The sequence below is a fragment of the Myotis nattereri genome, assembly GCF_964212035.1.
Source record: "Myotis nattereri genome assembly, chromosome: 2".
NCBI lineage: Eukaryota > Metazoa > Chordata > Mammalia > Chiroptera > Vespertilionidae > Myotis > Myotis nattereri.
In genome coordinates this window covers 91,257,716-91,280,622 of record NC_138076.1, presented here as the reverse complement: position 1 = coordinate 91,280,622, position 22,907 = coordinate 91,257,716, and the positions used below count along the sequence as shown (strand labels likewise).

The 22,907-nt window shown below is 43.8% G+C and overlaps 1 protein-coding gene across 1 annotated transcript in view; it reads left to right on the top strand.

The window, feature by feature from the left end:
* Positions 1–22,907, top strand: part of ATP7B (ATPase copper transporting beta) — a gene marked incomplete at its 5' end in the record, with an annotated part of 88,610 nt that overhangs the window by 40,424 nt on the left and 25,279 nt on the right. Inside the window, 8 exons of the mRNA XM_081082709.1 lie at positions 628–1,855; positions 9,390–9,647; positions 11,957–12,120; positions 14,952–15,113; positions 17,236–17,312; positions 19,056–19,230; positions 21,493–21,726; positions 22,402–22,493. Of these exons, the coding sequence (XP_080938835.1) occupies positions 628–1,855; positions 9,390–9,647; positions 11,957–12,120; positions 14,952–15,113; positions 17,236–17,312; positions 19,056–19,230; positions 21,493–21,726; positions 22,402–22,493 (2,390 nt within the window). The remainder of the gene's footprint in view (positions 1–627; positions 1,856–9,389; positions 9,648–11,956; positions 12,121–14,951; positions 15,114–17,235; positions 17,313–19,055; positions 19,231–21,492; positions 21,727–22,401; positions 22,494–22,907) is intronic.

Below are 22,907 nucleotides of genomic sequence, written 5' to 3'. Positions count from 1 at the left end.
GCCAGACCCTTAACTTAGAGCTGAAAGGACCAAGTTGGGTGGTTTCAGGTACTGGGGGAGGGTCTCTTGGGAGATCTGTGGGCTGCTGTGCTTTCTGCCTCTGTCACAGGCCTGCATGCTTGTTCTGTGCTTGTAAACTGTGTCATGTAAACTCCTTTCCCATAGACATCTCCACATCTAGGTAAGATAAAACATTTCACTAAGGTAGGTAAGTTGACTTCTAGGTTCAGAATCACAGAATGTCAGAAATAAAAGGAACCCGTCTGAACTCTTTCATTTGATAAACACTATTGATCTTTGAACAACACTGATAAGTGGAACTTTGCAGTTCAAATCTGTGTTGTTTAAAGGTCAACTTTTTAGATCTAAGGTTGGGAATTTATGGATGCGGAGGGCCGGGTATTAAGTTTTTGCGGAGTCAAAGTTATATGCAGATTTTTGACTGTAGGAACTGGGTCAACTGTAATGTCTATAGCTTTCTTTCCCTGCATTTTATGCTCTTGTACTCTTGGGATGTTTAGACACCAGTGGCATTGCTTTCCATTTTCTCAGTGACAGACAAGGTGGGATAGTTTAGAAAAAAAAATTTGTTTTAAGAATAAAAAAAGTTATTTCTTTTTCTTTTAGATTCTGTCTAAACTTTCTTTGCCTACTCGTGGCTGGGAACCAACAATGAAACAGAGTTTTGCCTTTGACAATGTTGGCTATGAAGGTAGTCTGGATGGTATGTGCCCTTCACAGACAATCAGTGGCACCATCAGCATTTCGGGCATGACTTGCCAGTCATGTGTAAAGTCTATTGAGGGCAGGATTTCCAGTTTGAAAGGCATTGTGAGTATAAAGGTTTCCCTGGAACAAGGCAACGCAATTGTAAAATATGTGCCATCAGTTTTGAGCCTGCCACAGGTTTGCTGTCAAGTTGAGGACATGGGCTTTGAGGCCAGTATTGCAGAAGGAAAGGCTGACTCCTGGCCTTTAAGGTCCTTGCCAGCCCTGGAGGCTGTAGTCAAGCTTCGAGTAGAGGGCATGACCTGCCAGTCCTGTGTCAGCTCCATAGAAGGCAAGATTGGGAAACTGCAAGGAGTGGTGAGAGTCAGAGTCTCACTCAGCAACCAAGAGGCAGTCATCACTTATCAGCCTTATCTTATTCAACCTCAAGACCTCAGGGACCATGTCAACGACATGGGGTTTGAAGCTGTCATCAAGAACAAAGTGGTTCCTGTAAGCCTGGGACAAATTGATATTGGACGGTTACAGAGTGCTTACTCAAAAACACCTTCTACTTTGAACCAGAATGTCAATAACTCTCAGACCTTGGAGCAGCAAGGGAGCCATGTGGTCACCCTGCAACTGAGCGTAGATGGAATGCACTGTAAGTCTTGTGTCCGGAATATTGAAGAAAATATCAGCAAACTCCCAGGGGTTCAAAATATTCAGGTGTCCTTGGAGAACAGAACTGCCCAAGTACAGTACCATCCTTCTTATGTCTCCCCGGCGGCCCTGCAGAAGGCGATTGAGGCTCTTCCACCAGGGAACTTTAAAGTTTCTCTTCCTGATGGAGCAGAAGGAAGTGGGACAGATAACAGGTCTTCTACACATCACTCCCCTGTCCCTGCTCAGAGAACCCAGGTGCAAGATGCGTGCTGTACCGTGGTGCTTGTTATTGCTGGCATGACCTGTGCATCCTGTGTCCAGTCCATCGAAGGCCTGATCTCCCAAAGGGAAGGTGTGCAGCAAATATCAGTCTCTCTGGCTGATGGGACTGGAACGATTCTCTATGATCCCTCTGTAATTAACCCAGAAGAGCTCCGAGCTGCTGTAGAAGAAATGGGATTTGAGGTTTCCATTGCTTCCGGTACGTAGTTAACCCTGGGGTTGTCTCCTTTCTCTTTGTGTCTTATGGCATCGTACCTGCGTGTTTGGACAGGTGAGCCACACTCACTGCCTCACATGTGGACCATGGTAACAGAATTCTGAAACTTTCCCTTGTGTGTTAAGTTTTTCAGGCTAGAGGACTTAGAATTTCCAAGTGTTTATTTAGATTTTGCCTCTTGTGTAGCTGGGACTAAAATGCTGAGGTCCTTGGACTCTTGGCTTCTTTTCTGAACAGAACCCTGATTCGTTTTTGTTTGTTTGTTTTGTTTTTTAAATATATTTTTTATTGATTTCAGAGAGGAAGGGAGAGGGAGAGAGAGAGAGAAACATCAATGATGAGAGAGAATCATTGATTGGCTACCTCCTGCATGCCCCCCACCGGGGATCGAGCCCATAACCCAGGTGTGTGCCCCCCCCAGGTGATTGGGAATTGAACCGTGACCTCCTGGTTCAGAAACTGATGCTCAATCACTGAGGCACCTTGTCTTTTAAAAAGAGTACAGTAGGAATATCAGGTCCTTCTCTGACCAAAGAATCATCATCATTCTCCCTGAAGATTTTTCTGCTAAATAGAATAAAATCATAAAAATAATGTAATATTAGGCTCACCACCCAGAGCCCATTCCCTTAAAAGTGGGAAGTAAGGGAAGGACTTAAGGATGATTTCCTTTGCCCCCACCCTTGATGGCTGTGAGAGGATGGATGGGTGAAATGTTCCACAGGAGCACAAAGGGTCCCCGTACCCTGATGCCAACCTCACTAAACAGAGTTTCCAGGGTTGTGGCCATCCCTGCTCCCCCCTCTTCTCACTGACTGGTCATTTGCCTATTTTTCATTTTCCTTACGTAGGAGCCCAGCAAATATAGCATAATTTCTATCGTACGTCAGAACTGTGCAACTGAATGAGTGCCACATGGCTTCTCCTGAGAGCTTATGTTGTAGTGAGAAGGGTTCTGAGAGGAGGGAACCCTTGCAGTGTAACGGGACAAGTCCTGTGCAAGCCCAGGCAAGGGGCACCTGAGCCAAGCTCCCAGCTTAGGCAGGTCTCCTCTGGGAGAGTGAGTAGGAGTGAGCCAGTGAGGGGCAAGGGATTGGGGTGGGGCAGGAGGGGTGGGGAAGTGACCAGGGACGAAGCAGCCTGGACAGTGGTCTGAAGGCCTGAGCGGCAGCACAGTGTGTTGGGGAAGCTGCAGAGGAGAGTGGCCTGAGTGTGAGGACTCACAGAGGGTGGTGGACGGTGGCTGGGCCACCTCAAATAGGCCCTGCATGTCAGGTTGAGTTTAGACTTTATTATAAAGGCAGGGGGAGTCACCAGAAGATTTTGATCAGAGGAAATACAGACCAGATTATGTTTTAGGGGACCAGTCAGTGTTAGGGTGCAGTGGGGGTTGAGGCAGTGAGACCCCATAAGAGGTGGGGTGAGAAATGATGTGGGCTGGAGAGCAAGAGATGGATTTGGAAGACACTCAGGTCAGATCTGCCAAGCTTGGTGTCAGATTAAGGGTGTGTGTGATGGGGCCAGGCTAGGGAGGAAAGGGAGAGCCTGGGATGAGCCCCAGCTGAGGTAGATGCTGAAGGGTGGCTGGGCTTATGAGTCCTGAATTTTGGGGAGAGTGGGGCTGGTAAGTCCACATGGTTCACTTCAGTTCATATATGCAGATTTGAGTGATTGGAGCCAGAGATGACAGAGGACCTAGGAAGGAAGACTGAGTGTGAGAAGGGAAGGAGCAGAGGAGGAATGTGATGGCACTGGTGTGGAAGGAATGGGGGGGTAGGGGGGTGGGCGGTGGTGGCACCTATAAGAGGAAGATCTTGCAGGCAAGTGACATGAGAAGAGGGCAGAGTCCTGGAAATAAAGGAAGAGGGTCCAGAGAGGCTAAGGTTTAACTAAGAGGAGACCATCGGCTGGAATTGCTCACTGCCTGCATGGTGGTAGGGAGGTGCAGACCTCCAGTAGCTTAGGTCTGGAAGGGACAGAGTGGGGTAGAAGATAGGGAGGGGTGGTTGAGAGAGGCTGAGGATAAGGAGGGAGTGTGGGACATTTTGTGAGGGACAGCTATTGGGTGATAATGTTTTTACTGTTTAGATTTCAAGATACATGCCCTGTATGTCAATGCAAATGCAGGGTGGATGAGAATGTGGACAGTTTCTCAGCTTCTGGCTGGAGCTGCATGCTCATCCCTAAGAAGAACTTGTGGGCAAAGCCCACTGACCATACTCCGGGCCAGCTGCACTTGAGTTTCCCACATCCATTTTCTCCATTTTCTGACCACCACTGAGATAAAGAATTTCTCCCTGGAAAGTTTGCTCTGTTGTGATACTTTCCTGCACACACACACCCTTAAAAGGTGTGGATAAGTCAGGTGGAGTGACTTGGCGCCATCTGTACTTTGTCTTGTACCAAGTTTCAGGAAGGAGGTGGGTTTTGTTTATTTATTTAAAATAAAAATAAATAAGGAAAACACAAAAGAACAGTAAATCCTGTACTCAAAAGGTGAGAAATGAAGTAGGAAGCCATTATCTGCTATATCTGTGTGAAATTTAAGGTCTTTCAACAGTGGAATCAAATTATTGGCAGTAAAAAGAAATTTGCATTGAACTACATAATCCAGAATATTTGGATTAAATTAAACCTAAAAGAAAAAAACCCAGTGATTTTTCTTGGCCAGAGTTATAAGAGCTATGTTTATCACAAGAGGTATTTAGGATATCAGATTTACCAAATAAGAAATATAGAACACCTAGTTAAATTTGAATTTCAGATAAATAACTTTTTTTTTTTTTTTTAGGGGACATACTTATACTAAAAGATTATTCATGGTTTTTCTGAAATTCAAATTTAGCTGGACATTCTGTATTTTACCTGTCAATCTTAGTTAAGGATAAACTGTAAGTGTGCTGGGACTACCCCTTATAGCCACTTAAATGTTAAAAAGGCATCATTTGTATTTGATTATTCATTCTGGATTGAATAGGAACTCCTTGAGGACAGTCTTCAAACCATGTGATTTGTTTCTTCTTTGACTCAGCAGCACCCAGCACTGAGTAGGTATTTGTGAAGGAAATGAAAGAGAAAGAAAATAATGGGCCATGACCAGCAGGGTCACAGGGTAGCTCAATGGAGGGCTTTAATCTAGGGAATTATTTACAGATATTTTAAGGAAATCTCTTAGGAAGGAAAACCAAACAGAACAGGAAGGAAACCCTAGATTAGCACTAGCAGAAGGCACCACCTCCTGGCAGGTGGGTCTGAGGGAAGAGAGCGTTATAAGACCCCAAGGCTGAGGTTGCCTGGTGGCACCTGGTGCTACTGAAACTAAGAAGGGAAAGGCTATAGTCAGGCCCTGGCCAGTGTTGCTAAGTGGTTAGATTGTCAGCCTGCAAACTGAAGGGTCTCTGGTTTGATAACTGGGCAAGGGCATGTACCTGAGTTGCAGGATCAATCCCCAGCTCCGGTCCAGGCACGTGCAGGAGGCAACTAATTGATGTGTCTCTCTCACATCGATGTTTCTCTCTCTCTCCCCATCCCTTCCGCTCTCTTTAAAAATCAATGGAAAAAAATATCCTTAAGGTGAGGATTAACAACAAAAAAAGAAAGGCTGGAGCCAGGAGCTGGGGTCGTAATAAACAGATGGAAAACATTTTCATTTTCCCCCCTTTCTGTACTATCATTTCCCACTTTATACCTCCTGTGTGGCAAATTCAATCAGAAACTAGTTGACAAGAAAGCCAGGGTAAGTGGTTTGCAGGGGTCAGAACCCTTGATAATGAAGCGGAAGGCAGGAAGGGAAGGTCTGTGAGAGCACATAGGCAAGTGACAGGCTTTGAATTTCAGCCATTTTATTTTGTTACCAGACTGAAAGGGTCCGTTTGCCTGCACACATCAAAGGCCAATAAGACATGAACAGGAGTTTGCAGCCAAGAAAGTAGGGATTTATTAAGGAGATGGTGCCGTGCCTGGAGTCACAGGTAGCTCGTGCTCAATGACCTGGCTCCCTGATGGCTTCCAGGGGATGGATTATATAGGGAATAGATCATTAGTCATAGTGACTAAAGGAATTAGTGTTGTGGTCTTTACTGATTGGTTGGTGCTAGGGTAATTCATCATTGCATTTGGTCCTAATGTCAGCTATGGAGTTGCTCTGTCCAACTTCGCAAGGATTTGTTCTTTGAGATCTTTCCACTTTCCTGGGTCAGGAACTAAAACACAACTGAGGCCAAGATATTGTCTTTAGTTGGATTGAAAACTCTGTCTCTATAAGTCAATAGACCCAGGGCCTTGTTCCTAAGACTACTAGATGCTGACCAGAACCTCATTGTCCTGAGGGCTTAATGATTAAGCAAGGGAGAGGGAGGTGGTTGAGTCAGGGTGCTGGGTGAGGCCAGTTGAGTCAAGGGAAAAGTAGAAATAAAAGTCCAGATTAAAGAAAATAAGGTTTTTGCAGTTACAATTTGACAGCTAAGAATACACTTAGACTTGATTTTTATCTAGAAGGCAGCTCTGCATCTGTTCACTGATTTACATGGTAACTATTTTTTAAATGAATGAATAAATTGATGGACAGGTGGATGGATATATGAATATAGTATGAGGAAAAGTCATCTGTTAGGTATAACATATTCCTCTCACTGTTGTAAATATGTAATGCCACTTTCTGGGCACGGTTCTCTCGTACCAACATGTGCTGAGGATCTTCTGGGTCTCTGGCACTGTGCTGGCTGCCATGAAGTACTCAGAGTCTAGCACCTGCCTGTGTGTGGTTCGTATGGGGTAGCAGATCACAGAGACCCATCATCTAAGGCAGGTTTAGAATAATTGCAACAAGTATGGTGTAGGTAAAGGAGAAAATCCAGCATCTGGTTGTGGAGCTCCCAGAGACTTGATGGTGGAGGTAGTGGTGGAGGGGGGGCTTAGATAGGATATCAGAATGGATAGGATCTCATCAGGCACACTGGGCAGAGGAGACACGAGCATAGGCCCACAGGCAGGAGTCCTCCAGGTATGTCTTGAAAGCAGTCTGGCTTAGATGAAGCTTGGGTATAAGGTTGTACAGGTCAGCACCCTGGTCCACACCACCATTATCTGTCTCCCAGATTTTGCAAGAGGCTCTGAACTGGTGCCTCTATTTCCTGATTTTCATCCTTGCAGTGTTTTCCCTGCCCAGCATCCACAGAGATCCTATTATTCTGCTGATGCTCCAAACCCTCCCTTCTCATATTGTAAGAGGAGGAGCCCTTATGGTGATCTAGAAGCCCCCTTCCTCACCCATTACCTTTCTGACCCCTTTGGAGTCCTCATATTTGGCTTATTCTTGCTGTCCTCTCTGTCTGGAATTCTCTTCCCTCAAAGTCCACATGGTTCACTTCAGTTCATATATGGTCTTGTAGACTTTACCCAAGCATATATAACTTATATTTAGAAATATGTAGGTTTGTATTAGACATAGTTTTGTAATATCTTTTTTCTCTGCAATTTATCATAATCATCCTTGTAAGCTCCATTCTTATGTCTGCAACACCACACTTATGGCTGCATAGTGTTCCATCATATGGATGTACTGTAACTAGGTCAGAGTCCTCTTAGACTGTTCCCGCCTATTTTATGTGCAGGTGATTGTAAATAATACTGATGGGCATCTTTAAGGCTAAATCTTTGTATATATACTTTATTAAATATCTGAAAGCATAAATGCTGGGTCACAAGGTATAAACATTATTTAATTCCATCACAAATATTTATTGTGCCTCTACTAAGTACCAAGTAGTTAGAGGGACTGTTCTTAATAACACATATTGCCAAGTAATCATCCAGAAAGCCTATTCAATTGATATGCTCACCCGTGATGTTTACATAGATTAATAAAAGTTCCATTAGCATAAGCTTGTTTGGGTTTTTGTTAACTTATTTTAACTTTCTTTAGCAAGCTCCAGAAGCCCAGAATTTAGTTGAGTCATACCTCCATGTTGAAGAATAGCAATGTGTAAATTGTAGGTTAGTAAGGGTATGGCGTGCTCTACAATAGCTGAATATTATGGAGATTGTTGACCACAATATTTGGATAGAAAGGGAGGTGAATCCAGAGAACAGCTGGTGGACAGGGAAAATAGGGAGAGATTGGACAGGAGGGTCGATGGGTGTGGGAGGTGGAGTATTAAGAGGAGGCCATAGAATAGAATTTGTGAGTTTGAGACTCCAGGGGTAGAGTCATTTTGAACAATGATAAAGTCTAGGAGAGTAAACTGTGCTGGTGGGTGAGGTGATGTCTTTGCAGCAATACGGTAGGGATCCTGGAAGGCCAGAGTACTGAGGGTCTTCCATGAAGGTGCTGAAAGTGTCGACCAACTGGACTCTTAAAGTGAATAGAAATAGTTTAGCACATTTCAGAAAATGAGCAAAACATTCTAAGATGTGAGATTTATTAAGAAGGGAAACTTAAAATTCATGGTCTATTGTCAATACAGGCTAATGCCAACTTTTATCTTCTGCAGCAGTGGATTTTCAAATGGGATTTCATCATTAAATGATGTAATTATCTTTTCTACATCGTCAGCTATTTTGTGTCATCAAAATCATGTGACTTGCTGGATGAAAACGTTCTGTATTGACAAAATCAGTTACATCGGTATATACATTTGTGGAAGAAAGAACAATAGCTCCCCGAAATTTTTGTAATTTAGTGGGGGGAAGGATGGTCTTTTCAGTATATGGGACCAGATCAATAGGATATCCTAGTGGAAAGAAATTAACCTTGACTATCACCTCATACATATATAAATGTTAATTTGAAGTATATCATAGGCTGATTGATTGATAAGTTGGGCTTCATTAAATTAAGGACTTCTTTTTATCAAAAGAGACACCATTAGATGAGAGTGAAAACAAACCATAGACTGAGAGCAGATATATGTAGTTCAATCCACTGACAAAGGATTCCTGTTCAGAATATATAGGACTTCTGCAAACAATAAGAAAAAGACAACTCAGAAAAGGTGTTTTGGATCATTTTGATTCTCATGGGGAGGGAGCAAACCTCCGCTAACTAGAATGTAATAACAGTTAAAGGAACAGAGCCTATAGTTAAACAGACCTGGTTCAAAGCTAGCTTCACTATTACAACCTGAGGGGTTTGGGTCAAATTACTTAATTTCGTGTAACTCATTTCTTCATATAAAATGGGAATAATAGTAGTATTTATCACATAGCTATTTTAAGATTAAAGGAGGTCACACATGTGTTTAGCAGAGTGCCTGGTGAGTTCTTATTGTTATCCTCATCTAATTAAAGCATTCATCTAGCCAGACCATTTCATTCTTCAAGTATCGGCATATTTCATGTGTCTATAATTGTTTGCCTCTCTCTGATTGTGGGAAGAGAGAAACAGTGATGAAAAGGCCAACCAACTGATGTAAACTCTCCAAGCTTTCATCTGAATATTGTCAGGCTTGACCTCCTGCTGTGAAGAAAACCTCAATTATTTGTTCTAATTTGAATGATTTCTGACATTTTATTCCAGCAGACTATCCTGGCAACCATGTTGGAGAGCACAGTGTGGCGAATTCCACAGCACAAACTACAACTGGCATGCCTGTTTCTGTACAGGTAGTGGCTCGCCATGGTAGGGGCCCCCCTAAAATCCACAGCTCTGGCCTCTCAGCAAAGTCTCCACAAGCCTCCACAACAGTGACACCAAAGAAGTGCTTTTTACAGATCACAGGCATGACCTGTGCATCCTGTGTGTCTAACATAGAGAGAAACCTGCAGAAAAAAGCCGGTAAGAGACCTATACCCACCCGTGTTACACTGGGAATGCTGCATCTGGACTGTCCAACACTGCATTCAGCAAAGTGGGGCACCATGCTGTCCCTTCAGTCTCCACTGTCTGCATTTATAAGTGGCCCTGATAATCTGGTAGCAAGTTCATTATGTGATAGTATAGATGTTTGTCTAATGTTCATGGGCATGTTCTTTAAGAGGTATTTAGTTTGTTTGAGATAAATGTGTCTGAGTAAGTTAACTATGGGAATTCCAGTTTAGCGGTCATGGCACAATCTATTGTTAGCCTCCTCAATTGGCTTGTTCTTCTAGTATCCTTATCTTTCTCCTCCAATTCCATCAAGTGAATAAAAGCCTGTATTTTGTGAAGTTCCAATTTCAAATATTTCATTTTTTTTTTGTCCCTGTAAACTATAGAGTGCTGTGGATTTGCCAAAGTACATTTTCCAAACTACATTTTCAATATTCTCTTAAACCTGCAAGTGCAACAGAAATCCTGTCCCAATTTTTTGTTTGGAAAATATTTTAACCATGACCCTCCCATGCCACCAGAGGTAGACAACTTTTCCCTTTCCTCACTCCAGTGGTTCCATGTGTCTCTCTGATGTGTCTCCCTGGCCCTTAGAGTCAACCCTAAATTAGGATGACACTTTGTCTGGCCTCATTTAGCTCCCTGGAGCTTTCGAATGACCTTGTTCACATTGAGGTATTAAAAGGACTTCCTTTAGGGTCATCCACAGAAAGGCTGCCCATAAAATTATCCTGGATCTCAAAGTGCCTATGTTTCTGTTCCTGACTTGAATCCCTTATTTTTATCCTTTATGGCGTTCTTTTTTGTTGTTAATCCTCACCCAAGGATGTTTTTTTCCATTGCTTTTCAGAGAGAGTGGAAGGGAGCAAGAGTGGGAGGGAGGAAGGGAGAGAAACATTGACGTGAGAGAGACACATCTATTGGTTGGTGAGAGAGACACATTGATGAGTTGCCTCCCACATACATCCCAACAGGGGTTGGGGAGCAAACCTGCAACCCAGGTACCTACCCTTGACCAGGAATCAAACCCATGACCTTTGGTGCTCGGGCCAATGCTCTAACCACTTGGCACACTGATCAGGGCCCTTTATGACATTCTTAAAGCACATCATTGCTTTCATCTATATCAGTGGTTCTCAACCTTCCTGATGCCGCGACCCTTTGATACAGTTCCTCATGTTGTGGTGACCCCCAATTTCATTGTTACAAATTGAACATAATTAAAGCATAGTGATTAATCACAAAAACAATATGTAATTATATATGTGTTTTCTGATGGTCTTAGGCGACCCCTGTGAAAGAGTCGTTCGACCCCTAAAGGGGTCGCGACCCACAGGTTGAGAACCGCTGATCTATATCAATAAACCCCTTTCCCCTTAAACCAGTGGTTCTCAACCTTGGCTGCACATTAGAATCACCCTGGGAATCTTTTAAAAATCCTGATTTCTGGGCCTCATCCTCCGGAAATTCTGTTTTTTTTTGTTACTAATGTTGTGGCCCCACCCTGTAACAAAGAAACAGAATTTCCAGAGGATGAGGCCCAGAAATCAGGATTTTAAAAAGATTCCCAGGTGATTCTAATGTGCAGCCAAGGTTGAGAACCACTGCCTTAAACTAACACAATAGTGTTATTAGCAAGATAGTCCATGGGATTTCTTTTTCACTTCTTGAAATTATCAGAAACTGGAAAACCAGTTTAGAAAATTATTTTTCTTTATATGAAAGTGACTGAAGAAAAAGTTTATCTTTACTGTAACAGTAGTTGCTGGCTGCAGACTAGATCCCTTGCTTTGAGATGCTTGCACCCATCAGTGTATTTTAGAGCCGGACTCGGAGAGGCCTCCCGGGCCAGCAGCATGAGCATCACCTTGGGAGCTGGCTGACCTGCAGAACCTCAGACACTACCCCAGACCCACTGAACCAGAATCTGTAGTTTAATAAGGTCTTCAAAGTGGTTCATATGTCCATAAAGTGTGAGAAGTATTGTTCTAGAACAGTGGTTCACACTCTTAGCTATACATTAGAATCACTTGGGGAGCTTTGAAAATGACGCCTCACACTCAACTGCAGATTCTGATTTAATTGGTCTGGGTTAAGAGCCAGGCATGATGCTAGTTAAAAGCTCCCTAAGTGGTCCTCATGTGCAGGCCAAGTTTGAGAATCACTGTTCCAGAGACTTCGGGGGCAGATGGGTTTTTTGTTATTGTTTTTCTAGGTTATGTTGAACACCCAGAGACCTTTCCTAGAGTGTTACAGCTGTAGCTTGATGGTTTCAGGTATTCTCTCCGTGCTGGTTGCCTTGATGGCTGGAAAGGCAGAAGTTAAGTACAATCCAGAAGTCATCCAGCCACTCGAGATAGCTCAGCTCATCCAGGACTTGGGCTTTGGGGCAGCAGTAATGGAAGACTACACGGGCTCCGATGGCGACATTGAGCTGATCGTAAGTACAGTGACTGAGCTGGAGTTGGGCTTAGCGGGTGGCAGGCCTCTGACAACCTGCAGATGTGATCAGTCAGCTTTCCCCATCTTGCATATATCCTGTTTGCTGTTGTTTTGTTTGTATTATTTTGTATTGTAGCCAACAGGACCTCTTCATTTTGTGAAGGAATGTTCATTGTGTCAGAAAGTCACAGGAGTGATTCCCATTGGGCACATTCAAGCTATTAGGAGAAGGAGGAGGAGATGGTGGGAGTATTGGAGGAAGATGAATTTAATTAAAATGGCGACTGTCCCAAGTTGGTGGTTGGAGGGAGTTGAATAGGAACACTCCATACAGCCTGCATAGAGGAAGCTAGAATGTCAGCGGTGTCTTGAGGCTGGAGGAGGTGAATCAGCACTGTAGCCAGTGCCATTACAGATGGAGGGGGCTTGTAAGTGGGCACAGGGCATCCAGAAGGTAACTGGTGACAAGATTGTCCTGAAGTGCTCAGTCTGAGTGAAGGCCAAGTATAGTTGCTGTTCCCAGTGTGGTCACGGTGGCAGGTGTAGGGTGGTGGTGGTGGGGAGGCGGGTATTTTCTGTCCATTGTTGCCTGCTGCATGTGTCAACAAATGGTTGAAAACAACAGGTATGTCTACTATTTTGAAAATGCTATGTTTACAAGCACTTACGTACAAACCTTGTTTTGTGTAAATAAAGCAAACAGAAAAAATGCACAAGGAATAGAGTAATGCTGTTTTACTTAGGTAAAAGAATCCTTTACTTCCTTCCTGTGTTTAGTCACTGCCTAAAGGTAAGTAAATGTTTAAAGAAAAAGTACTAAGGACACGAATGGCACTTTGACCTGCTGATAAGTGGTGTTCTTTGTTGAGTGAAGTCTTTGCTCTGGATGGGCCTCCATGTGTGTTGAGTGGCAAAGAGTGATACTCACTGGATTACGGCTCAAGTCAGCCCCTGTGATCTGAGCAGGGTGCCTGCACTATGGTGTGGAAAAATCTGAATCAAGAATATGGTTGGGAAAGGTGATACTTTTTTGAGAAATGTTTTTATCATCACCTGTTCAGACATGTTATGTGTGTATTTAATGGTATTCTGGGAAATTCTGTCCACTGATCCTTGGAGGAGTGAATTATCTGGTTTGCCTTCTACATATTACAGGGATGGAATATCTCACTCCTGTTTCTCAAGCCAAGATACACAGCATGGCATGGCAGAGTGGCATAGCTTTCACTGGGCTTGAATTCAGGCTCTGTCGCTGCAGGGATGTGTCCTCACCTGGTCTGTGAGATCACCTCATGATGCTTGCTGCAGCGGTGCAGAGCCAGGCTCCACTCTGCCACTCATTGGTGTGTGACTTTGGACAAGTTCCTAAACCTCCTAGTGCTGGGGTTACTGAGATCTGCCTTGCAGGGTTGATATGAGCAGGATAGTGCCTAGGGCAGTGCCTCTTAAGTTGCAAGTGTTATAATAAGTGTTACCTATTATTACTATAAAAGTAAAATGAGATCTTAGAAGCAACATTGAAATATTTGTAGACTTTATAGAATTCTATTTGCACAGCCACCTGCCAGCCAGTAAACTTCTTGTCTGTGTGATGGTCCTTCCTTTCCTCCTTTTCCTTCCATCTCATTACAGATGAGCTTGCTTCTCCTTTTCCCCTAATTCCACATGGGACTCTTCCATCTCTTCTAATACTTGATTCTCAGATTACTGATCCAGATTTCAAAGTGTAGCTCTAGTCTCATTCCAGTACTCATTACCCCTCCATGATTTCCCATCAAGTGCTGGCTTAGCAACCCTTTTTATTTTAATTTAAATTTAATTTTAATTTAATTTTATTTTTTGTTAATCCTCACCTGAGGATATTTTTCCCATTGATTTTTTTAATTAGAATGGAAGGGAGGGGGAGAGACAAAGAGAGAGAAACATTGATGTGAGAGACACACCTCGATTGGTTGCCTCCACACGCGCCCCAACAGGGGCTGGGAATTGAGCCTGTAACCAAGGTACATGCCCTTGATTAGAATCAAACCTGTGACCCTTCAGTCTGCGGGCTGACGCTCTAACCACTGAGCCCCCAGCTAGGGCTTAGCAACCCTTTTTAGTTGGGTGCTCGACATCTTCATGTGGTCCCAGCCAACATGGCAGGCTTCTTCTTCATTGCATATCCTGTGCCCTGCCAATGTTGACTATTGGTTGCCAGAACACCACATGCTGCCCTGCCTTTTGTTTTTTCCCATGCTTCACTCTGTGGTTATTCTTACTTTTACCTGGAAATACCCTATTCATACTGTGGGACTGCCTCAAATCCTATCAACTCGATCACTCACTTTCTAAGTCATTTTCTCCTGTTGATAATGAGCTATTGACATTCTTACCCACAGCTGCAGACCAGATGCCAGCAACACTCGGGACCATAGAGAGTATTTCAAGAGCTCAGAGGGTTTTGTAGAGTTGCCCATCCTTATCAGTTTGACGCAGAGAAGGTGCATACGCTATTATTCTGGTGTTGCTGGTGAGATGACTGAGACAGAGTGTAGTTGGCTGATGAAAGCCCCTAGTTGTCAGAGCTGGAAGTCACACCTCCGTCATTTGCCATCTGCTTAGTAGAGTGGCTATGTCTCCTGTACCAGAATTGGGGAAGAATCACTGTTTCTATACTTGATGCCGCGGGTGAAGGATTCGGGTGAAGATGTTGCTCATAGGGTTTGAAGGTGGGAGTGCAGAGTCTTGGGGAGGGTGCTGTGGGAGGAGGGGAGGCTCAGAAGCTCGTGGCTGCCTGAGTGCCTCTTTATTCTGGGTCAGCAGGATTTTTGTCATCTTGTGCTGCAGATCACTGGGATGACCTGCGCTTCCTGTGTTCACAACATAGAATCCAAACTCATGAGGACGAATGGCATCACCCATGCCTCCGTGGCCCTAGCAACCAGCAAAGCCCATGTGAAGTTTGACCCAGAAATTATTGGTCCGAGGGATATTGTCAGAATTATTGAGGTAAGTCAGTCATTTAAAAAGTTATTCCCATCTTTTAAAAAACTAATTTATACCTAGTGTGTGTGTGTGTGTGTGTGTGTGTGTGTGTGTGTGAGAGAGAGAGAGAGAGAGAGAGAGAGAGAGAGAGAGAGAGAGAGAGAGAGAGAATACAGCTAAGGGAAAAAGGTCACCTAAAATCTTTCAACTTTTCCAATGGAAATAAGATGAATCATTGAAAAATAAACTGAATATCAGATATTCTAAGAGGAAAATCAGTGAATGGATACGAATGTTGGAGAAAAAAGATGTTATTGTTTTAACTTCAGATATTCCCTGAGGAACATCAATATTGCCAAGATACCTGGTACATAGGGTTAAATCGCCTAAGTATATTTTTTAGGTATGATTTATATCTGTACCAAGTATCTATAGACTAAAGAAATGTTGATATTTGAAAGAATTATATGCATTTGCCACTATGCTAGGCCTGCTTTATAATGGGAGAGTTTGGTAATTTTTCCTTTGGAAAATAAATTAGAATAGTTTTCACACACTCCCTACCTCTCTGTTCCACTCAGTTTGTCCACAGACATACCATTTCATTTTTAAGGTCTATATTATACTGCACCATAAGAGGAAGAGCATTAGTGGTGATCTGAATGGGTTAAGTCAGTCAAAACCAAACAAGATTAACTTGTAACAACTAATGGTAAAAATAAATGAAGTTTAGGAAACTACTGCTTAGGAACTTGCTTATGAAATGAAACATCTTGTAGCAAGTTTAACTTTGTCTATACTTTTCTCTTCACTGTGTGTGTGTTGCATGCATGTGTTTTAAGAGAGATGTCTGTTGAATGGCTTGGCAGAGCTTTTTGACATGGAAATAATACCGTCACTCTGCACTGCTGGACAGTGCCTCACACTCAGAGACAGACAACACAGCTACTTTATCAGATGAGGAAAGATCCCAAGAGGGGCTAAGTACTTTGTTCACTGATGCCAAGCTAAAGATTGTAGGGCTGTCTTTCAAACCCAGCTCTTACCAGCCTTTCTATTTCTACCGCACTACAGGTGTGTGATATGGCGTTGATTAGGCTAAGAAGTCAGACTGCTATACTAAGTAGTAGGGAGGGTAAAGGTGGTACTTTGAACATGGCTCGGTATCCTTCTCCTGTATAATGCCCTTGCTGGCCTCCACTCTGTTCTATAAGCTTGGTAACGGCCCCCTCTTTGTCCTTACTTGAGGCCAAGGTCTGGCCTCTATTCTTGTGAGTCTGGGGCATCTTTTCCTAGTATAATTCGGGTGGTATTAGTTGTATAAGGATTTGTGTTCAGACTATCTTAGATGCTCTTTCTCCCACCATTGCTTTAATTTTTGTGTGAAATCCCAGTGCCAGAGTTGTGGAGCCCTTCTTCATTTTGTGATAGCTGACAGGACATTCCCTGACAGCTTTTTCTGTGTGTATTCCTAAAGGATATTAGAGACATTTAGTGATCAGATCAAATAAGGCGGAGAGGGCAAAGAAGAGAGGCAGCGAAGGAAATGTTTGGGTTAATCCCTGAAGATAGCATCAGAATGAGGTGTGGTCTCTGGTCTCAATGGAAGTGACAGCTTGCAGATATTGAAGTAGCCACTGTCTGCTCAGAGTGAAGAGGCCTGAGTTGGGAGCCTGGAGAAGTGAGCACTGGATCTGGGTATTCTGATAATGCCGTGCCTTTGGGCAGAGTATTTAACCTCCCTGACCCTCAGTTTCCTCATGCAGAGAATGAAAGCAGCTGACCACTCTATATTTGGGATTCCTTAACTCAAAAATTCTGAGTTTACAACTCAACACTGATCAGCTTGGGGCACACTGATATTATCTCCAGAGCTGCTGCCTTTGTTGACAGAAGGAACAGGAATTTCCATCTGAAGCCATCTCCTTGGGATGCAACAGCCTCTAAGCATAGATGGTGTGGGTCCTCTGACAGGATTCATAAAGTGATTTGGGTAAAGTTGTGGGAGGAAAAAACAGTACATTTCTCTGAGGCAATTTTAGATTAGCTTTCTAATGTCAAAAGATGTAAAATACTTTCTACCAATGTATGTTTTAACCAAGTGCCTTTCTCTTTGTTTTCCCCACCCTTCTCTTTTAATAATAAGGAAATCGGCTTTCATGCTTCCATGGCCCAGAGAAACCCCAGCGCTCATCACTTGGACCACAAGATGGAAATAAAGCAGTAGGTAGAACAGAAAAGATCAACTGAAGCTCTTGCTTCCCTCTCCCTGGGTGTGACGTGCCTTATTCTGTGCTTCTCAGTGTCCCTGCTTCCCTGATTTCCCAGTGTTATCCACTTGGATTGGTTGCCTTTACCCTTGTTATGTTAACCCTCTAGTGCTGTCCACTAGACCTTTCTGCTGTGATAGAAACGTTCTATATCTTCCCAGTATGGTAGCCACTAGCTAAGCTACTGAGTACGCAAAATGCAACTAATGTGACTGGGGAACCGAAGTTTAAATTTCATTTAATTTGACTAATTTTAATTTAAATAGTCACCTATGACTGGTGGCTAACAGATGGGAGAGCACTTTTTTTGTTTTCTAAATATTTTTTATTGATTTCAGAGAGGAAGGGAAATGGAGGAGAGAGACAGAAATATCATGATGAGAGAATCATTAATCAGCTGCCTCTTGCATGCCTCCTACTGGGAATGGAGCCCACAACCTAGGCATGTGCCCTGGCCAGGAATCGAAGTGTGATGACCTCCTGGTTTCTAGGTCGACGCTCAGTCACTCAGCCACATCAGCTGGTCAGGGACAGCACTGAAGTTGGAAGGAAGGGAGCATGGATTTTTTATTTTATAGTATTTTGATAACTTATTTGAATGGGTTCTAGAACCAGGATCCAAGGACAAGAATTGTAGCCAGTTGGAAAGGAAATGGCCTGGGAAGCAGGAGACCTGAATTCATTCATTGTTTCAGATGTTCACATATTCATTCAATAAACAAGGCCACTGTCCTAGCAGGACACTGTGCTAGGTGTAGGGGATGAATAGAATGTTCCTACCTTTGAGGTGCCCATTTCCTGGCTGGGAAAGAGTGGATGAGTGATGATTCAAGTGAGTTCTGGGAAGTCTGGAAGCCAAGAAGCAGAGGACACATGATCTGGGCCTCAAAGAATGAGTGGCAGTTCCCGGGCTGAGGGAGTGGGTGTGGAAGTGAGGGTGATCTGGGGGCACAGTGGCAGGGGAACTTCATGGATTCTTAGGTGGTTTCCTGTGGTTGGTTGGCCTGCAGCAGAGGGCTGGCAGTGAGGGGCTAATTCTTGGGGTCTTGGGCGGCCTCCTGAGGAGATGAGACTTGAACCTCATAGGCACTGGTTTTCAGTTAAGGTGCATCAGTTCCCACAACCATTTGGTTAGAATTTCATGGATGCTGAAGCTAATGTGAAACCACAGCTGTCACTGATGACCAACCCCCATTTCAAATATCGGTGTTCAACAAGACAGCTTCACTGTTCTCCCCGACTATTTTAAGTATAGTTTTAAAAGTAAATGTCTAAGTAAGTTAATACTAATAAAAGGTTACTTTTACCTATTTTTTCTTGGGAGTTTGCATAAGATTACATTTTGAATAAAGAGCTGTAGGCAGCCATAGACAACGATGTTAAGTCTCTTGGGCTGGATTCTCAGCTTCTGGGCCTCGGTTGCCTCACTTGTAGGTTGGAGGTAACATGTAAGCCATCGGCAGGCATGGGCTGGCTCTAAACATCTCAGGAATGTCCTTGCAGCGAAGTTTAGACCTTTAGGTGTTCCCTCAGATGGCCTGTGTCAGGGAGAGAGCTTTTCTTTCATTTTAGCCCTTTCATTTTGCCCCACACATGTGACAAAGTCAAGTCTTAAGCTGAGTTCTCAGGAGAGGCCCAGCCATAATCCAAGTGGCAGGCGGTACCTGACCTGTTGGTATTGCTCGTTGCTTTCCAGGTGGAAGAAATCTTTCCTGTGCAGCCTGGTGTTTGGCATCCCTGTTATGGGTTTAATGATCTATATGTTAATACCCAGCAATGAACCCCATGAGTCTATGGCCCTGGACCACAACATCATTCCAGGATTGTCGATTCTAAATCTCGTCTTCTTTATCTTGTGTACCTTTGTCCAGGTGCGTACCAGAAAAAAGGTCAAACCTCTGCCTTTCATGTTTGTGCGTGACCAGCACTTGATTGCAGCTTTCCTGAACTACCCTGGCCCACTGCTGTTTTTTTTCCATCTTATGTCCAGCAGCGGGTGTCCTCTACCACAGAGGACTTATAAGAATCTTGTTTCTCTGTCAGTTTCACTGTTGATTGCAGATGATTGACATCTGACTGGCATAGCAACCCCCTTGGTGCCAGGATTGGTGAACCAGTTGTCTTTAGTTTGCTTTTCTTTTAACTTAATTTACTTTTGTTGTTAGTAGCAGCAGTTAGATCACTGTGTAGCTCGAGCTTCTCTCTAACGTCTTATCTTGAGAGGTAGAAATGTGGTTCTGAGGAAATTGTAATGTAAAAGAGATGGGCCTCAGGGGACTTCTAGGGAGCAATGTTAAGGAACTGGCCATATTTCTATATGGCCTCCATATATTTTGGATTAGGAAGTAAAACTCCTGACTTAATATCAAAATATTTAGGACTATCAAGGGGCAAGTCTTTGTAGGCTGAATTTGTGTATTTTTTCCTGTATTTTCTTTTTAATTCCAAATGTAATGTACGTTTATTGTAAATAATTCAAGCCACATTGAAGTATAAAAAGAAAAGAAGATGATATATTTTCACTCCTGGCACCCTGCCTGCAGCCCAGTGCCATTCCCCAAGGTCACATTATTATTATTATTATTATTATTATTATTATTATTATTACTAGAGGCCCGGTGCACGAAATTCGTGCACTGGGGGGGGGGGGAGTTTGTCCCTCAGCCCAGCCTGTACCCTCTCCAATCTGGGAATCCTCGGGGTATCGGGCCTAAACTGGCAGTAGGACATCCCTCTCACAATCCGGGACTGCTGGCTCCCAACTGCTCACCTGCATGGCTGCCTGATTGCCCCTAACCACTTCTGCCTGCCAGCCTGATCACCCCTAACCGCTCCCTTGCCAGGCTGATCGATGCCTAACTGCACCCCTGCCGGCCCGGTCACCCCCACTGCCCTCCTCTGCTGACCTGGTCACCTCCCACGGCCCTCCCCTGCTGGCCCGGTTGCCCCCACTGCCCTCCTCTGCCGGCCCAATCGCCCCCAACTGCCTTCCCCTGTAGGCCTGGTCCCCCCGCAACTGCCCTCCCCTGATGGCCTGATCACCCCAACTGCCTTCCCCTGTAGGCCTGGTCCCCCCGCAACTGCCCTCCCCTGATGGCCTGATCACCCCAACTGCCTTCCCCTGCTGGCCTGGTCACCCCCACTGCCCTCCCCTGCAGTCCTGGTCACCCCCACTGCCCTCCCCTGCAGTCCTGGTCGCCCCTATCTGCCTTCCCCTGTAGGCCTGGTCCCCCCACAACTGCCCTCCCCTGACGGCCTGATCACCCCAACTGCCTTCCCCTGCAGGCTTGGTCCCCCCCAACTGCCCTCCCCTGCAGGCCTGATCGCCCCCAACTACCCTCCCCTGCAGGCCATCTTTGATCACATAGGGGCAGCCATCTTGTGTGAGGGTATGATGGTCAATTTGCATATTACCTCTTTATTAAATAGGATTACTAGTTGGTTGTGTATCTTTTATCCATATAGGTAATATTTAAGTATGTATCTATGTGTGTATACATGTTCATATAAGGCAGACCCATCATAATAAATGTAGTGTTTTATAACTGCCTTCTCTACTTAATCATGTACATCTTTCACTCTAGTGGTTTATACACTGAGTGGCCAGATTATTATGATCGGCCAGATTATTATGACCACCCCATCAGTACAATGAAGTGAATTAGTTATGCAAATAATAATAATAATAATAATAATAATAATAAAACCTTGAGAGTATTTGCTTAGGAAGTTTTCAATAGTCAGTATTTTTGGAAATGTCAATGAAGTACTGATGGGGTGGTCATAATAATCTGGCCACTCAGTGTAGATATAACACACTCACCCTAGGGACTGCATAGTATTGGCCACAGCATAAATGAAGTGTAATTTATTGTACCATTGTCACCATGGACATTTAGGTTGTGTACTCTGAGTTCTGAAGGTCTCCCATGCCCTTGATTATCCATTCCTGTGGCCATTAGTCCTCTGAATTAGGAAATATATTTCAAAAACATTGATTATAGAGGAAAAAGTAACATCAAAATTGTGGGTGAGCCCAGAGTTTTTGCCAGCCCAAGGGCCCTCTGGGCCTCCATTTGCTCCTTGAACACTGTGCCCTGCTTGTTTCAGCTATCCCTTCATCTGTCTTTCAGTTCCTCGGTGGGTGGTACTTCTACGTTCAGGCCTACAAATCTCTGAGACACAGAGCTGCCAACATGGATGTGCTCATCGTGCTGGCCACCAGCATTGCCTATGCCTACTCTCTGGTCATCTTGGTGGTGGCCATTGTGGAGAAGGCTGAGAGGAGCCCCGTGACTTTCTTTGACACTCCCCCCATGCTCTTTGTGTTCATTGCCCTGGGGCGGTGGCTGGAACACGTGGCAAAGGTAAGTGCAGCTTTATGTTACAAGAACTCTCCCTTCAGTAATACAAATCTTAATACATCTGAACACCATGTTTAGAATTACTAACTATACACAATTAGAGCAAGACTTAAAAGAAATGTGAAACCTACATATACTAGTAATTAGGTGCTTTGATCACTAATCTCCAAATTGGTTGCTACTTCTGAAATCCCAGCTAATCTGGTTAATTATTAAAACCTTTGTTCGGTGCATTGTGTCATGGAAAGAACCCTGGATTTCAGGTCAGAGGTCATGCCATCTCTTAGTACATAACTGAGTATACTACTTATTAGTCTAGAAATCTGCATTTCCACTAATGCAGGTTATTAAAAATGGGTCATGCCATTTTAAATATCCTGCATTGTACTCAGTATTTTAATGTATTTTATAAATGAATGGGACCCTGGCCCTGAAAGAAATGGGCTTGAACCTAAAAGAAAACTATCAGTGGGTAGATTGGTATTATTTTTTTAGTCTGAAATGTTTAATTGAACTGTGGCCTTTGTGCATTCAGTGTGGCGATAACATGGCTGTGTTGATGCTCAGTGGGTCCCATCGACCAGGAGAGCCCTTTGGTGTGCTGTGTTAGGGGGGCAGACTTTTCCTGCAGGGGTCAGTTTATGATACTTCTTGTTTTACATTCTGGTTATTTCTTAGAGCAAAACCTCAGAAGCCCTTGCCAAACTCATGTCTCTCCAAGCCACAGAAGCCACCGTGGTGACCCTTGGCGAGGACAACTCAATCATCAGGTGTGTTATCTTCATGCAGAGTGCTTGGTCAATTTATGTCAATCTGTGTCATACACATCAACACCCATCGTGTATGTGACACTAGATCTCATGAAAGCGGGCATAGACATGCACAATAAGATCCCTCCTTCTATCCAGTCATGTACACCAGGCCTTTAAGTACCAAAGATAAACACAAGTTCACAGTGCTGTATGCTGCTAAATGATAAATTAGAGGTACAGACGATTTGTAGCCCTGGAATTTAGAAGAGGAAGGCTTGTGGTGGTCAAGAAAAGCTTCCCAAGGAACATGGAGTGTGAGCTGGGCCTTCCTTGCAAGATTCAGAGGATTCAGACAGGCTGAGAGATAAGGGTTTCAACTTGCCAAGAATAAAAAAGGAAGTAGTATTTTTCTTTTTCACAAGGTTGGCAGAT